Source organism: Rhinatrema bivittatum, chromosome 8 (assembly GCF_901001135.1).
Source record: "Rhinatrema bivittatum chromosome 8, aRhiBiv1.1, whole genome shotgun sequence".
NCBI classification, from domain to species: Eukaryota; Metazoa; Chordata; class Amphibia; order Gymnophiona; family Rhinatrematidae; genus Rhinatrema; species Rhinatrema bivittatum.
Genome location: NC_042622.1, coordinates 28405584 through 28424292, shown reverse-complemented (window position 1 = coordinate 28424292; position 18709 = coordinate 28405584). Strand labels below are relative to the sequence as shown.

At 42.3% G+C, this 18709-nt stretch overlaps 1 protein-coding gene across 6 annotated transcripts in view; it reads right to left on the bottom strand.

The window, feature by feature from the left end:
• Positions 1 to 5158: 5158 nt before the first annotated feature.
• Positions 5159 to 18709, bottom strand: part of ADNP (activity dependent neuroprotector homeobox) — a 64701-nt gene continuing 51150 nt past the window's right edge. For 3 of the 6 annotated variants that reach the window (XM_029611694.1, XM_029611698.1, XM_029611697.1), the window contains exons 3-5: positions 9951 to 9974; positions 9603 to 9695; positions 5159 to 9327 (exon numbers count right to left, since the gene is read on the bottom strand). In XM_029611694.1, the coding sequence (XP_029467554.1) occupies positions 6190 to 9327; positions 9603 to 9695; positions 9951 to 9974 (3255 nt within the window). In that variant the 3' untranslated portion in view covers positions 5159 to 6189. The remainder of the gene's footprint in view (positions 9328 to 9602; positions 9696 to 9950; positions 9975 to 18709) is intronic. The other 3 variants (XM_029611695.1, XM_029611699.1, XM_029611696.1) reach the window with 2 other exon arrangements.

The following is an 18709-nucleotide window of genomic DNA, read 5'->3' as shown; positions in this document are numbered from 1 at the left end:
AAAAGTAAGGGTCCCAATACAGATCCCTGAGGCACTCCACTGTCCACTCCCTTCCACTGAGAAAATTGTCCATTTAATCCTACTCTCTGTTTCCTGTCTTTTAGCCAGTTTGCAATCCACGAAAGGACATCGCCACCTATCCCATGACTTTTTACTTTTCCTAGAAGCCTCTCATGAGGAACTTTGTCAAACGCCTTCTGAAAATCCAAGTATACTATATCTACCGGTTCACCTTTATCCACATGTTTATTAAGTCCTTCAAAAAAGTGAAGCAGATTTGTGAGGCAAGACTTGCCCTGGGTAAAGCCATGCTGACTTTGTTCCAGTTCTAATGGTCATTTAATATCTTACAAGTAAACTAATGTACCAATCAAGCATTTCAGTAGAAATTAAACTCTAGATCAGAGATCCCCAAACTTTTCAAGAAAAGGGTCACAAACATTTCAGATTTGAGGGCCATGCAAGTTGGAGAGAGGGAAGGAAAGAGAGGTGGAGAGCCACCTCAGAGTTTGCTGAGTATTTAAGTGGGGACCACATCTGGCCCTTGATTTGAAATGCCAGGGAAATGGTGCAGCAAATAGAAATATTGCTGACCCTATTTTTCTCCAAAAGTTGGTAACCCTACTACTCCCCCAGCAACTTTGCCCCCTGCCTCCCTTCCTTATCCAATATCTGTCAGTCAAGGGGAATGGGGGCAGGGAACAATGTGGGATGGGGGATTTGTGTGGTGCACTCACACCCAGATAATCTTGCTTCCCCCTACTTTCTGCCCTTTCTCCCATCCCTTCTCGCAACATGCCAAATTTGTGGTACAAGTAAAGCCACCCCCCCCTGCCCCGCCTGGAGACTGTAAACCCAGGAACACTCAAATTTGGTATTTGGGTTATAATGAGGATTTAAGAACATAAGAAAATGCCATACTGGGTCAGACCAAGGGACCATCAAGCCCAGAATCCTGTTTCCAACAGTGGCCAATCCAGGCCAAAAAAACCTGGCAAGTACCCAAAAACTAAGTCTATTCCATTTCTGCACTCTGCACCTTCAAAGACTGCAGCCTTAGGGTGTAATGTTCATACCCCCCTTCCCCTACTCCTCCCCAAAAGATAATGGCATGATCAGGAGCTCCAGAAACCATCATCTATTTCCCCTGGTAGCCCCATGGCTCAGTATTGTCAGTGCCTTCCTCAGTGTAGGCTGCACTTCCAGAGACTGAAAACTCCTTGTGGCTATACTGCAGCCTTTCTTCCTGTTTTCAGACCCAGGGCCTCAACCTGCATAAGCAGTATTAAACAGTGGTAATGCATAACATAACCATTCAGCAATAGCCTTGCACCAGCATGCCCTGCCCACATAGCTCTGCCATGCTGATACTTGCTCTTATCTAAGCTGGTGAGAGTGACAGAGCACATTTCTGCTGTTGCCATTATAGGCCAAATCAAGTTTCTTTTGTCATCACTGCTGCAGGCTAGATGAAGCTTTCTGCTAGATGAAATTCAGGCAAGGTGCACATGTGGTCTGTGAGCCCTACTCTAGCTCAAAAGGCCATGCTACAAGATTCTAAAGAGAGTAGACAATAACAACCTGAGGAAATATTTATTCACAGAAAATATAGTGGATGCATGAATGCAAAAACAGTAATGGAATTCAAGAAAGGAAAGTAGCACACTAAGAATGAGGGAAGCCAGAGTTTGAACCCTATTTCTCCCACTGCCACCCCTTGACCTTGGACAAATTTCATCTGCATTAGCTTAGTCTATAAACCCTCTGGAGCAGGGTCCTACCTATTATAACTTAATTGTACCCTGCCTTGCATCAGATTTAGAAAGGTAATTAAATACAAATTCAAGAAAGAACAAGATAGTGACAATCTTTGCTTCAGAGAAGACAAAGCCAGAGCTCAGGTACACTAGGAGCTATTACAGCCAGAAAAGATAATAGACAGTAAATGAGTATGCATTTTTACTATCCTCTTCTAGGCTTCTATGTATTCTCACTTTCCAAGCTAACAGCTGGCCTGGGCTAGTCACTGGATGGTAAGGACCCTTTCCCTCTACAACTTTTTTTTTTTTTAGTGCTATAAAGGGCCTTTTGTAGACCTCCTCAAGCCATGCAAATTCAGCTGGGTGAAAAAAAAAAAAAACCAAGCACAGGTGCGCTCTACAACAGAGCCATTGCTACACAGCAAGTTATAAATTCCCTTCTCCAAGAGTAGCAAGCACACAACTTTGCAAATATGTTAATTTGTGCCCTTAATAAACTAGTTTAATTTACTCTTCTACGGAAGAGGTGTAGATATACTTGTGATTCTTTACCATTGAACAACCATTACCACTTTTGAAGACAGTGGTGCATTTTTCATGATCAAACTGAGAAGAGATAATGTAGTATTTGCCATGCAGCCATCTCTCCCACCTTATCCACCCTGATGAACACACACTTATACTATTACCAGATTTTTCCAAAGAATTAAAGTATACAAACAACTGAAATGTAAATAAAACTATATTGACATTTTGCACCTAAAGAAAATCTGTTCTATGGTCTTACATCTACTAGTTGGATCCACCAAAAACATCTTTATATGGTTCTCTGATACACAGGGCATTAAGAGAGGCAATATTTAGAGTTCAATATGATGTAGTAGAAAAATGCTCCCCATTCCCCCATCGAGCTATTGTGAAATCACTACCAACTTTCTGAAAATACTTTTAACAGAATGAACTCACAATTAGACTAGTCAAGCAATTTAGCTCATAGAAATACAAAACATTCTTTTAAAAAGGCTCACACTAGGATAAAAACAATTTTAAAGACATCCTACAGCAATGTAGAATATTTTGAAATTATGTATATTTTGTTTTCCTTAAAATTTCTTGGCTAGCCCAGTGGCAAATTCTGTGTACATTCATGTCGACTGTTCTTGGTTTGATTCCTAGATTGGGATCCTCCTTATTCCAGGTCAACAGGAGCAAGGGCTGGTGTAGAGGCAGTGTTCACAGCCCTGGGCGGAGTAGGGAACATCAATAAAGGTGACACCTGATGGTCAGATTTACAGCCCATGATCCAGGAAGCAGCCTAGTGCATGGCTACTATCCGCAGGACTACTGCTGCAATCACAGACTAGAAACAATGGAAGGGTCTATAAAAGAAAAGTGAAAAAAATCCCCATATGGGTATGAATTAAAGCTCATGATGTCAAGATTCCAGCCCTTGTTTCAAATGAGCTGGAGAAAAAAAAAAAAAGGAGAAAAGAACCAATGGGCCACCAATTAAAAATGTCTTAAGAATATATATGAATGTGAGAAAACATGCACTTCAACAGCATGCATAAATTATAAATACAAAAATTATGCATATATACATGTAAGTCATCACATAAAATTTCACACTAGAAAAATTATTTTCCCTACATATTAAACTAATTGCACAATTTTAAACAGAGAAGGTATTTTTGAGTTACATGAATACAAATTTTAAAAAGTCATGTTTCACAAGATCATCCAATTAATTTTACTCAATTTTGCCTGTGTTAATTTTCATATGCTTCAACCAGCTCCATTTTCAACCATGACCAACATATTTCTCCTCCTCCCTAGAGGATATTCACAAGATGAAAAGCAGCTTACACATCAATACACTTTTTCCTAAATGCAACATTAGGCAGGCAAAGACTGCTCAATGTCACTACTGTGCACCTTGTAAACAAGGTTCCAAAATATTTGGGTACATCTGCCAAATTTTACTTACAATATAGAGAATTGTTCTGCTTCTAAGACATCTCTTTTGTGCCCTACATTATCTCTTTTGTGCCCCAACCAAAAAGAAAAGTTAATATAGTCTACCATAATGTGCTGTTAAATATGTACATAATTATAGATTTACCATGGCTAATTTTGGCTCCAAAGAACTGTATGGCAGCTATAGATCAACAAGTCACTACTCAGTAACTTTTACTGCACATGCTGATTTAAATGCTTAGCCAAATGTTTTCAAGTGACCAACATATTTTGTAATTCTATTGGCAAAGATAAGGGAGGCTAAGTTCTCTACCTGGTTAGAATTTGTAAAAATTGTATTAGTTCTGTTTTTAAGATCTGTCAATACTACAAAATATATAAATGAATAAAACAAAATTCTCACAAACCCTACGATGGTTAAGAATAATGTTCTTCGACAGGCAAGTTGGACAAGTCAGATTGCTCAGCAGTAACCATGCATAAGATCCAGGCTCTGCTCCTTTGGTCTGCCAGGTCTGAAGATGGGCACAGCTATGAGGCCATTCTAATCAGTGCGAAACACCAAAACCTACTGGCCAGATTTAGGGTACATACAAGGTCCTGGAAGAAACAGCAATCTACGATTCCCGGTCAAGGATTTTTACTGAAATGTCTGTGCTAGGGGACCAAAAGGAGAGATAAGTGAAGGTGGGGGGGGGGGGGAAGGGGTCATGTTCACAGCCCCACAATTCATGGCAAATGAAAACTCATAGCACTCATAGCACTGTAGACACAGCAGATGCCACATTCAAAAAGAAAGAAAAATGCTAAGGCAGAAGTGTTTTTCCAGGAAAATGAATGACAATGGCAAAATATTTTCTAGTCAGTACAAGTCAATACCATCTGAAAGATGTTTACTAGCCTATGAGAAAGGACACTTTACAAATGGCACATGAGTTAGTCTCAGAGATCAAGGGCCACAGTACCAGGGTATTGGCCTGGCCTGTAAAGTCTGTCATACTGCTGCATATAATCTATGAATAAATGGGGACAGCAGTATCCAGTTCAAAAACTATCATGAAAAAAAAATGTGGAGCAGCCTAGTAGCTGAAAACCAGGGTTCAAGTCCCATTGATATTCCTTTGCAACCCTGGGCAAGTTGCTTCACCCACTGGGGCAGACACTGTACCAAACGTGCCTTTAGCTCAAATTTGGAAAGACAGCAATTAACTCTAAAATCTAAATGTAGTACAACTTATTTCCTTTTTAAAATATGGCAAAACTGCTGAAATGGTTATTTTATACAGGAGGGCTAAGTAGAGAACTGCACATTCCTGATTTAAACCTCACGACTTTTCTGTCAAAGAAATTAAATGGCATGACACTGAACTAAACTAAAGGGCTCTAAGAACATGTGTAATAAAGCACATATTTACATTAAGCACAATACAGCAATTTATTTAGATGCTTAAATGAATACAAAGGGAAATAAAGACCACAAAATTATACATACTACAACAGTGTGTCATATTAGATGGTAGAAATGAATACACCATTTTGGTGTTAACTAAAATAAACTAAATTTTCAAAAATGCAGCATTTTGATTTTGTAAGCTGCTTTGAACACATTTTATACAGATTTAAAAGGTGTGAAAATTAGTAGCTGCAAACTTGTTTTCTTGCATGTGATTTTAGCTTACAAGATTCCAGAAAACAGATTATCTGAAACACCAGTTTATCATGTCAAGAATATTCAGAAGAAAATTCTATAATACAAGAGTCCAGGTAAACTTCAAGTTGCTGGCCTCTATTTTGAGATTGTACAGGTTATGTGCAAAAACTAAGTTTGTCAAAAGTCCATACTATAGCAGTTTCAAGCTTTTTGCTAGGTAAACTAAATACAGCATTTATTACACAGCAGGGCAACACTAAAAAAGAGAAACAATTCTATGATGGATACACAAGAACAATATCATAAGCTTCACTTGAATAGGTCTAAAAGACTGTACAAATATACATTTCAGCTATTCAGAATGAATACATGGAAAAAATTATCAATTTTCCCCCCAAAGTGTACTATACACAATGACCTGGTAGCTCATATGTTGGCCCTACACTAACATGTGAAAAAAGATGCTTAAAAAAAAAAGGACATACAATTAACATAAAGAGTGTAAAACAAACAATAAAATGCAGATAAACATCTGCTCTTCTGTGAGTGTATTCTGGAGCCACCAGCATATCCAAATTTTTTCACATTGTTACTGTATTTGTTGCAACAGCAATCTCAAGTAACTCAGCAGACATCTTGTTTAGAAAGAACCACTGGAATAGTAGTGGCCGTGTCAATCGCCAAATGACTTAGCACTCCAAGACAGTACCAATTAGAATTAAGCTTATCAGTCATCATGAAATGAAAAATATTTAGACTGTTACAGATCACAGCATCACATTGATGTTTACAATGAACAGATCATGCTTGCTGGCTACTCAGCCCTACTCCAGTTAAGCTGCTGTGCATGGGCTCCGCGACACTGTTGGTCATTCTGTTAAACTGGTCACCATTTTCACTGTCAATTGTGCTATTTTGCCATGCCATCTGCTGATTTGACAAGCTTTCCTCATTTTCCGATGCATTTTTCCACTGTGGTCGATCTTTAGACCAAAAATCATCTGCTTTTCCATAAGAATTATCATTCCATTTTGAGTGCTCTTCATCAATGTCAAGCTTTGCCCCTTTTCTTCCTGCAGCTTGCTTGCTTTTACAACCATCTTTGCTACGGGATGAATCATTTGTCCAAGTTTCTGGTTTTAACTCTGATGAATTGTCTTCAACGTCAGATGCCTGCTGTGAACCTGGTCCACTTTCAGACTGAGATACTTCATCTTTCCATTCGGTAGGGTCTTCTTGATCACCTTCACTATTTGAGCCATCAAACATTGGTTTTGGTTTCTCAGCTGGTTCAGTTTCTTCTTTTTGGTCTTTTTCCAGGGACTCAACAGAACTTTCTTCAGTAACCTCCTTGTTTATGCATTCTTCTGGATTCTTTTTCAAAGTATCACCAGGAGTCTTAAGATCAGCACTAGAATTTTGCTCTCCAGCACTCTCATTTGATTCCTCTTCCACATTTTCATAGCAGTCTGAGGAGCTATCATCTTCATTGTCTAGGTTAATTTTCTTATCAACAGTCTTGCTAGCATTGACTCTAGAATTCTTCTCATCATGGTTTTCAAACATCCACTCGGCACCAAACTCCATTCGATGTTTCACTTTGTTCAGTTCTTTCATGTTAAAGCCAAGCAAGACTCCAGGTTTGTATTTTTCACAATCTCTGATACATTTCTTCCTTTTGTTACTAAAATGTGAAGCAATGTCATTCTTCCATAACCATAAACTGGCTGCCAATTTCTCAATTTCTCTTCTACTGGCATATGGCTGCTTATTAAAGTACTTTGTAAGAAATGTTTTTCTTGCTTCATAGGAATCATCTTCATGACCCTTGGGATCTAAAGCCAAAACTACTGGTTCTTCAGGCTTTTCCTCAAAGACAACAGGAGGGTCAATTTCATCTTCTAATTTTCTCTTTTTTGTCATACCAAATTCTACATGCTCGTAGGTACGTTTCAATGGTGCTACTGCTGGAGATGGATTTAGTCTAGCTGGCGCACTGGCTTTGTCCTGCCCATTTTGTGTTTTTCCAACACCTCTGCAATGAACCAGGTGCAAGGTTATAGTTGATGCAGTCATATTACTAGTATACACACCAAGGCAATGTATACATTTGTAGGTGAGCTTTTTCTCAACAGGATGAACAGTTTGGATAACCTGATGCCTCTCCCGTAGGTGATGTGCAAGAGCATCAGATATGGGTCCCTTCAGGATTGAAAAACAAAGGGGACAGAGAGTTTTGCCTACATCTTTTTTGTAGGGAACTGCAGTCTGAGGTGAACTCTTTACCGGTACATCTGATTTCTCCTGAACTTTGGGCTGTGGTTTAGGAGGAAGAGTAGCAGTATTCTGAGCATGATAAGCTACAGACTCAGCTGGAGCATCTCTCAGATTGTATGTTGTTACAAGTAAATGTATGTTAGTGTGACTACCCTGCTGTAAAGTCAAATCAAAAGTCAAAGTGGAATCTGTTTTAGGTCCCATTTCTTCATCAACGTGAACCATTCGCATATGAGCAGCCATCTTTTCGACATCATTGAAAGTTGAGCGGCAATATGGACAAGATAAACCATGGATTAACATATGATTAAGCAGCGTATCAGTGGGTAAATAGCGATTACAGTACAAACATTTGCTAGTAAAATTGTGTATTTTCATTATATAGTTGGCTACTGCAGGCACCTTCTCAGCTTTGTGCTCCTTTTCAAAGTGTACGCTGTACACATTTTCAGGAAACAACTCGTTACATATTGTACAAATTTTCCATTTTTGTGTAGAAGAATTATTTGCACTGTTTGCTGCAGTGGCAGCAGCTGCTGCTGCAGCAGCTGCAGCGACAGCTGCTGATGTAGGTGGTTTTGAGCTAACTTGAGATAATGCTCTTGATGCAGTTTGAGATGGAGTTAATGAAGCTGGTTTTAACTGAGCTGATGAAAGGCCAGCAGATGAATTGGCAGACTGAATTGAGTATCTTACAGGCGCTTGTGATCTTTGCTCTGTTCCAACTGTGTAAGGCCTTCCATTTCCACTTGGTATTAATTGTTTCATAGTTTGTGACTGCTGTGGAATAGAAACGGGAGAACTGCCACTCATACCTAATCTTACTTGCTGCCCAACAGCATAACCTGGCGGCATTGATTTGACACCGTAACTATTTTGTTGCATATGAACACCAGACATCATATTTACCCCTGCAGAATTTAATGTAGGCTTTGGTATAGTGAGTCGATTCACCATTTGCTGCGAGGGAAGAGGGCGCATATTTCCTGAAGACATTGGGCCCATCCTTTGAGGAATCCCTAGCTGTTTCTTCTCTTGTGGTTTAGGAGCAATTAACATCAGTGGTTTTGACCTTGGAACCACAACATTAGTATGCCCTATCATTGCAGTTACCTGATATCCTATGCGTTCATGATCTTCAATAACATGCTGTACTAAAGCTTCATATGACTTAGGCATAAAAAGGCATCGTTTACAGTGAATACTGTTATCATCCCGGGGATTCGAACTTAAAGAAACTGCACCATTGAGAGATTTTTCACCTGCCTTTGCTACATAAGGTGCTGCAACATGCTGAAAATGTTCCCTGTAAATGTGCTTTCTAACTATTTCATAGAGGGGATCTCGGTAAGTGCACTTCTTACAGTAATACACAGCTTGTTCTACACTGTCAGCCTGTTTAGGTTTAAGGCTTTCATGCTTGTTTTTATCTTTAAAAGTGCCCATGCCTCCACTCTGTGCAGCAACATTCGGAGCATGAAATATCTTAATGTGCATTTCCAGAGTCTTTTTGTCCCCGTTAAAAGTACAGTACGGGCAGTTCAGAAGGATTCGATTTTCAAAATCTTCATTATGAACATTCCGGAAGTGACTTTTGTAGGCAGAAAAGAACTTTGAAGAAAATGGACATGCACTGCAGCAGAATGGTTTTGTACGATAGTCCTTTAAAAAGAAAGGGAGACAAGACCATCAGAGTGTGTAAGAAAATGACATGCAACAAAACAAATTCTCCAGCATGCATATTATATATACTGTACACCTCATTTTTGGATTGAGAACATATAAATATTGTAACCATCTTTGGAGAACCATTTTTCAAATACCATAAGACATTAGAAGAAACTGCTACACTTCAAATATTTAAAAAAACAAAAACATTTCTGTAAATTACTACACCCAAAATAGGAGTTGTTAATCAAAGTAGTAATCTTCCAAACCTGATTTTTTGTAAGCGAAGGGTCCCATAAACCTACATCATCCCATGTAGTGTTCTTCATATAAAAGTCATTAGGTTCAAACTGTTTAAAATCCTGAATAAAAATATGGGGAAGAGGGGAAAAAAGTATAAGAGATTTTTCTTTGCCTTTCAAAAACAGATCTCGGGAGCTTAACAGAGAATGTCTAATTTAAGCAGTAGAGTATCTCTTGAAAACACAAGGCAATTGTGGAGGCAATTTAAAAAAAAAAAAAAAGTAGATTACGATTATAAAACCCAAAGCATATCAGAAGCCAGGATACCACTAAAGGAATTGAAAACAGGAGGTATGAAAACTGATATGTATTACCTTTAACAACTTTAGTTGTTTCTCCTTAGAAGAGACAAGGTATCAATCGTGCACACAGGGGAGTCAGATTCAATAAAGTTAGTTGAAAAACAAAATAAAACAAAAACAAAAGTAAAATCAGTAGACTCAAAGATGCAAAAATGTCAAACAAAGTTCAGCTGCTGGTATTTCAATTTGGAAAGCAACAGCAAAGTCACTAAGGTTCTCATGTAGCCAGCACCAAAGAAAGCAATATACAAAGCATACTGCACATTCATTGCTGGGATCAGGGAGACAGCTTATGTGAATTTATAGCTTTCATACAACAGGTTGCTTGATGATGTCTAAATGTAGTCATGAATACATCACATGTTTAGTACCGCACACTTGCTGGAAATACTAATGCAGCTTGCTACTAACCATTTATATAATATAGCGCATTATGTAGATGTACACAGAACTGTACCGATACACAAGACTTTTCTCAACTTTTTCAAGTGCAAGGCACACCTACATTAACAAAAATGTTGTATGGCACACCGACCTCCAGGGAACAAAGTGCAGACACTGAGAGGATTCATATGGCCAAAAGAAGAGCTAGAGAAGCACTGAAAGTCCCACCAGTCTCTCTTTCCAGTTTTAAAATGGAGAGAGGGGGCAGAGACATACGCACTCATCACAATGGATTATCTCCTGTGATATGGGCAGCTGGCTTGTTAGTTACCTTGACTGCTATATGTGGCTGCCAGATCTCTTCCACTGTGCTGTTCCCAATAATCAGCACTGAGCACATCCAGTGCTCAGTGCAAACTCTGCCTCACTCAACTTGGGGTTATATAAAAGAGAGGCTAGAACAATTCAAAGGAAGAAGCTCAGTAAGGGGAGTGTGTAATGTGTATACCGAACAAAGCAGGGTCTTGCTATCCATGCTCTGCATGCTGCCCCTTAATTACCACACTTCAGAGCCCATACTGTAACTAGGAAGAAGTGGTATATGAGATTACATAGGTTCTCAGGAAGGAGCTTCTACACATTTAAGAGCCACTGCTGGTGTTTCTGGTTGAGGCAGTGGTCACGTTTCCATGGCACACCTGATCAGGTCTGAAGGCACACTGGTTGTGAAATGCTAACATAACAATCCCTATTTTGTGAAGCTTACAATCTAGTAAAAAGCAAGATTGGAAGTGTTCTTTATACTGAACAAACATTTTAGTGTGTGCTTACACAAACAAAAAGAGGTCAATTTTGTGTGGAAGTGAAAGAGGCCCAAAGAGTTGTGGTTTGCTTGTGTGAGCATGTGTGAGAAATTGAGGCTATTACTCTGCCTCTCCACTTCAGTCTCCCCATCACCCCCAAATTTCATTTCTCTCTCCCCGGTCATTCCTCCCCTACTTCTTTCTAGAGGGGGAGGCAGCAGCAGCAGCAAGGAATACACAGATCACTTTGTTGGAGTGGCCCCGACCCTTGCTGCAAAAAGGGAAGGACCACACCAATTTCCAGATATGTCTAATGTGTGTGATTTTCCTAACAAAGGAAAATTACATGCAAGCTGAAAAAGGAGACGAAGAGAAATCGGCATCAACTTAAGATGCTCTCCTCGTACCGTAAAGTACGCCTAATAATTTGTAAAAGTAGTAATTTCCTTTAATTTTAAGTTCGATATAGGCATATTTCTGCTTGCTAGAAAACCTATGAATTTCTTGCTGTGCCTCAACTGATGTCTAGACATATTCTCTAACATCTACAGGGTCAGAGCAAAAGATGGGAATTTTTTATTTTTTTAATTCTCATGAAAAGGTGTAATGAAGTATAGCAGAGTTGCTTACCTGTAACAGGTATTCTCCTAGGATAGAAGGATATTAGTCCTCACACATGGGTGACATCAGATGGAGCCCGGCACAGAAAGCTTTGACTGGCACCCTGAGCATGCCCAACATGCCACTATCCACGTGTCCACGTAGGGTCCCTCTTCAGTCTCATAACTTAGAATTACGAAAAATCAAAATAATAAACCTAAGGAAACCCAACTCTGCAGGGTCGCAGGCGGGTTTCATGAGGACTGACATCCTGCTGTCCTAGGAGAACACCTCTTACAGATAGGCAAGTCTGCTTTCTCCTGGGACAAGCAGGATGGTAGTCCTCACACATGGGTGAATCCCTAGCTAAAAGCTGTTCCCGAACAATAAGCAAGACCAACAGGCACCTAAATATAACACAGGTGCTGCTGTTAAAAGTAAGAGGCAAAAGTGTGAAGAGAACTCCATGTCACAGCCTTACAGACCTCATCCATGGGGACCGCTCTCAAGTGAGCCACTGAAGTTGCCATGCCCCTGACAGAATGTCCCACAAGCTGAGGTCCCGCCTGAGCATGGCAGAAGGAAATGCAATCTGCCAGCCAGTTAGACAAGGTCTGCAACTGCAACTCCCAAACTACTCTGTCAAAAGAGATGAAGAGTTGCGTGGACTGCCTTTGGCCTGCCATTCACTTCAAATAGAAGGCTAAGGTTCTCGTGCAATCCAGACTGTATAAAGCCATTTGCCTTTGTGAGAATGAGGTCTGGGGAAAAACGTAGGCAGAATGATTGACTGGTTAAGATGGAAATTTGTCACCACCTTAGGTAGGAATTTAGGGTGTTTGCACAAAATCACTCTATCATGGAAGAATTTCATGTAGGGTGGATACGTCACTAAGGCCTGAAACTCACTGACTCTGAGCGCTAACATGACTGCGACCAAAAGTATGACCCTCCAGGTCAGGTACTTGAGGTCACAAGAACTGGGCCAACACCACATTGAGGTCCCAGTAGAAAGCGGGGGGCCTCAGAGATAGTTTTAGCTGTAGTAACCCCCTCATAAAAACAGCCCACAATGGGTTGCACAGAGATGGGCGAGTCCATCCACACCATGGTGACAGGCACTGATCGCACAGAGGTGTACACGAACAGAGTTGGTCTTTAAGCCAGCACTGCCACGATGCTCACTTCAGGCCATAAGACTTCCTAGTGGAAGGTTTCCTGGAAGTCACCAAGACTTGAGACACATCAGAGAGCTCCAGGGGCTATAGGATTAACTTCTCAACATCCAGGCTGTCATGGACAGAGTCCAGAGACTGGGGTGGCACAGCATTCCATGATCCTGCGTGATGAGGTCTGGGGAAGTCCCCAGACTGATCAGTTCCCGGATGGAGAGATCCCGCAAAAGTGGAAACCAGACCTGCCTCAGCCAGTGCGGAGCTATGAGGATCATAGTTTCCCTGTCCTGTTGAAGCTTCAGGAGAGTCTTCAGAACTAGGGGAAGTGAAGGATAGCATTACAGAAGGCCCTTGCCCCAACGGCGGACCAAGCCATCTGAGGCTGGTTTGCCATCCACCCTGTATAGGGAGCAGAACCGATCCACCTTCCTGTTGCAGGAGGATGCGAACAGATCCACGTCCGGGGTTCCCCAGCGACGGAAGATTCGATTCACCACCTCCTGTTTCAGGGACCACTCGTGGGGCTGGAAGGCACGATTCATCCTGTACGCCCACCACATTCTCCTCCCAGCCACATTCATAGCTTGGAGCACCATACCCTATGACAGAGCCCAAGACCAGATCTGAACAACTTCTTGGCACAGGAGGAACAATCCCATACCTCTCCTGCTTGTTGATGTACCACATTGCCACCTGGTTGTCGGCCTGGACCAAGAGCACTTTGTTGACCAGCCGACCTCTGAATGCCCGGAGCACATACCGGATTGTACAAAGCTCCAGGAAGTTGATCTGGCGATGTGCTTCCTGGGCGGTCCACAAGCCCTTGGTACGGAGCCGTTAGACATGAGCATCCCAACCCAGGTTAGATGCACCCGTAAGTTCACACAATCTGGACCAGAGGACCTTGAAAGGGTACTCCCACCAAGACAAGGAGTTCCGGAGAGGCGAAGTAATGCGAACGAGGGCGTGAAGGTCCTGTGTCACCTGCTGCCACTGGGACCACAAGGTCCACTGAGCTCTGCACATGTGCAAGTGAGCCAAGGGGGTAAAATGGATGGATGCGGCCCCCAATCGAAGGTCCTGCATCAAGGGTACCGGTAGTTGGCTTACGTCCCCTCTCAGCCAGTCAAAATCCTATAACAGTGCCCGACTGGGGCAGTAGCTGAGATTTGGGGGTCCGCTGCTGCCTAGAACAGCCCCTATATCCCTCTCGCTGGGCCCGGGTGCGAAAAGCAGGAGGATAATATTTCCTTTGGTGGTAAAAGAACCTCCTTGGGCCTTGACGCAAGGACTTCCTGGCCGAGGACAGCAGGTATGATATACTGGCAGAGATGCTGCAGGATCTCATTGATGTTCAACTGAGCCACAGCATCCCTCACTTTTGTCATTGAAGAAGTTGTCACCAGTACAGGATAGGTCTGCGTATTTCTCGGTGGAGATCTGAGGCCCTAAGCCAGGCCATCCTGTGGGCACCAATCACTGCGGCCTCCACCCTCATCGCCACCTCAAAACACATCATAGGTGGAGTGTACCTCATGCTTGCCGCATTCCAGCCCTTGCTGGATGACTGCCGCAAAGGCATCCTGCTTTGGGGCAGGTGCTCAGACAGTTCCTGGACTTGCTTCCAGAGATTCCAAGAATACTGTGTCATATACAGTTGGTAGGAGGCAATCGGGGCAATCAGCATTGCGCCCTGAAACACCTTCCTCCCCAGTGCATCCAGCATCCTATGCTCCTGCCCTGGAGGGCCGGAGGCATGGGTACGAGACCGCTTAGCCCTTTAAGAACTGACTCCACCACGACTGACTGGTGCGGGAGTTGACGTTTCTCAAACCCCGTAGCCTGCTGGACCAGGAAGAATGCATCGGCCTTCCTATTGACTGGAGACGGGGTATTCCCAAATTCTAAGCAGCAACTCCCTGAAGATTTTGTGGATGGGAACTGCCACTATCTCCTTTGGAGCATCCACAAACTGGAGAATGTCCAGCATTCTCCTCTGTTAGAAGCTGGAACGGAATGGCCTTAACTATGGCCCGTACAAACCAGGCAAAAGTCAAGTCCTCGGGAAGAGACGGATCAAAGGGAAGGTACGCGGAGTCATTATCACTACTATCGCCTGGAGGGGCCTGTAGGGGAAGCCCTCTCAAGCCCAATGGCTTGGGCACCAACAGCACCAAGAAGCCCCGAAGGACCCAGAACCGGACCAGGCAACGTTAGCTGTGGAACTGAGGGCCTCGATGGCTCCTCCTCCTCCTCAAAGGATCCCAAAAAAGGGATAGCATTGGGAGGAGGCATCCTGACCACCGGCATTGGCTGCGCTGGGAGGATGCCAAGGAGAACTTCTGAATTTAAAAATCTTCCTTATCCCACATACTCAGATCTTACTCCATCTTATAATTGGAATTCATTTGATAAAATTTCAATGGAAACAGTTCAAAAGATACTAAGTAAGCAAAAACCATCCAACTCTCCTTTGAATCCTTGCTCTGGTACTATCTTTAAAAGCTTAGGAGAACACTGTCCCGATACAATATGTTCAATAATAAATCAACAAGCCGTTAAGCCCGTAACAACGGGCTACATTAATTTTTTTTTTTTGGTTCAGTTTTCGGACACTGCACCCATCTACACTTCTTTTCCCTCACCTCCCACTCCCTCCCCCTTCCCCCACTCTCACCTCCCCCCTCATTCTCCCTCCCACTCCCTCCCCCCTTCCCCCACTCTCACCTCCCCCCTCATTCTCCCTCCCCTTCCCCCCTCATTCTCCCTCCTCTTCCCCAAGTCACTCCCCACCCTCTCTCAATCCTATCCCTCACTCTCATCCCCTCCCTTCCCTCTCCCTCTTGTGCTCTTCAGTGCGGCCCGCTCATGGAGACGGGAGGTCTCCGGGGATCCCTCCCCAGCGCGCACCTCAGCTGCTCCTTCCCGCTGCTGCATTTACTCCTGATATAGCTGCCGCTCCTCCCACCTACTGTAGCTCGGCACGCCCGATATCGTCGCCGCCACTCTGCCGCAGCTGCTCCTCCTAGCATCATCTTAGCTCCGCTCTGACCGACATGCTCTCCCGCCCGCGTATGCGCAGTAGAGCTGCTCTCTACTGCGCATTTGCAGGCCGGTCAGAGCCCATTTATAAGGTAGATCTTTAGAATCTGGAAACTGTCCATATCAATTGAAACAAGCCTCCATTACCCCAATTCAAAAGAAAAAATCAACTTCGTTTCTTGATGTTTCTAATCTTAGACCTATTGCTACTCTGACTTCTTTGTCTAAAACAATAGAATCATTCATTTAATATCAACTGAATGAATACTTGCTCGAACATGATATACTACACCCAAATTAACATGGGTTTAGAAAGGACTATTCAACAGAAACACTTCTGCTCTCATTTGACACATACGTTAGAGGATGTGATTCGAACACGGACTTCTTGTTAATATTGCTGGATATTTCCGCTGCGTTTGATACGCTGGACCATAAGATACTATTGTCCAGACTTCAAACGATCGAATTACAAAATACAGTATTCAACTGGTTCAGCAGCTATCTTAGTGACCGCTGCTATCAAGTAAGGCTTAAAGGCAAATCATCACAAATCTATACCCAAGCTACGGGAGTCCTACAAGGGTCTTCTCTGTCTCCAGTATTATTTAACATCTACCTTTTGCCATTGTGTCAAATACTATCAACATTAGATATCCAATTTAAGATCTATGCGGACGATATACAACTCTTTGTTCCGTATAAATCCTCATGGGCCGATACTAATCGCCTTATGTAAAATCTACATTAAGGCAATTGAGCAATGGTTAAGTCATAGTAGACAAACTTAACACCAAAAAAACTGAGTTCTTACTGTTAAGTGTAATAGAAAACCCTGCAAACTGTCCACCTTCATTAATTACATTAGGAAAGTGAGGTGATAGAAATTAAGAGAGTAGCTCGCAATCTAGGAATACAACTGGATACAAATTTATCTTTAACAAGCATTGTTTCAAACTTAGTAAAAAAACTCATTCTTCAAACTTCATACGTTAAAAAGATTAAAACCTCTTTTATTCAAATCCGACTTTCAAACAGTTCTTCAATCTCTCATTTTCTCCGGCTTAGATTACTGTAACAGTCTTTTCTTAGGCTTGCCTGACTCCACTTTGAAACCTACAGCAGATTCAAGATGCTGTAGCCCGTTTACTGACTGGATCACCAATGAGACATCACATTACGCACATTTTATCCAAATTACACTGGCTTCCAATTAAATTCCTAGTCAAATACAAAGTACTATCATTAATTCACTCGTTACTATATAATCCCGATTCAACCTGGTTATGCACCACACTGCGGCTTTATAAACCAACTAGAAGCCTCAGATCTCCTAGTAAAAATCTATTGGATGTTCCCACAATTAGGCTTGCAAGATTAAACATAACCAGAGAAAGAGCCTTCTCTGTAGCGGGCCCCCTACTCTGGAACTCACTCCCAAACGCCCTGAGACAAATCATTAACCACAAAGAATTTAAAAAATCAGTAAAAACATATTTATTCAAAGAAGCATTCGCAGAACAAGAAGGAATGAACACAATGTCCTGAGATCTCATATACTGTTTTTTGACTTCCAGTTATTCATACTACTGTAAACCAGATGAAACTTTTTGCGAAGTTTGGTTTGACATCTTTATTGAGTGATTTCTGACTTTATTCTGTTTTTGTATTAAATCTAGTATAGTTAATTTAAAATCTAAGGAGATTTAATTTAGAAGTAGGGCCTAAAGTATCCATTGTATTTTTTTCTTAACTTTACTATCTTTTGTTTTATATTTGTTTTGGATTTTATATTGTTTTATGTTTATATTTTTATTTACTTAATTAGTTGATATCTATTTTATTTTGAGAATTTTATAAACCATTTTGGTCAACTATTGTTTGTGAAAAGACGGTATAGAAATGTTTTTAAATAAAATAAAATAAATAAGATGCTCCAGGAGCAGTGCCAATATCGACGGGGCAGGCTCTGGCACCGGTGGAAGTGCTGGAGGGGCCAGTGATTCGATACCCTGCTGGGCTCGAACAACCGCCAACTGTACCCTACGCGTAAGCTCCTCCTCAAAAGCCGCCGAGGACAGGACAGCCTGAGTAGGCGGCGGCGTAACCAGATTTCCCTTGGAGCCCCAAGGGAAACTGGTACCCAGCCTCAAAAATCAGTGGGGAATGCCTCAGACCCCCGGCTTCGATGGAAGGCAATATCTCCTTGCTACAGGGTCACTTCTACGGTGCACGGCCTAGTCTTACCCTGGCGCAGAGGATGAAGGAGATGAACCTGAAGTCCTCAAGCAAGAGGAGACAGACAACTGCTGATCCCCAGCATCCCTCTCCACTGGAGGCCCCAGCGGTGGGATGAACACAGAGGGATCGGTGTCCATCGGTTCTCCATATCCTTTTGGCGTCGATGTTCCCAACGCCGGTGTTGAGGGTCAGACTTTTTCGATCCGAACAGCTTCTCTATCTTATCTAGGCAGGCATTCTGGCTCTTGGGGGTCCATCTGGTGGCAAATCGGACAGCCCTGGAGGTCATGTGATGCCCCAGGCATATAAGATATACACCTCGTGCGGATCTGTGAGGGACACAGTCTGAGGACATTGGGGGCATCGACGAAAACCCGACGCCATACAAAAAGAAGACTGGCGCACGTCGATAACCAGCAGACACCGGAGGACAGCACTGCCGGGAATTGACCACACAGAAGGTAAAATAAAATTTACCACACCGCTAACTAAAAAAAACCCAGATGAATCAAGAGGGCCCTGGAAG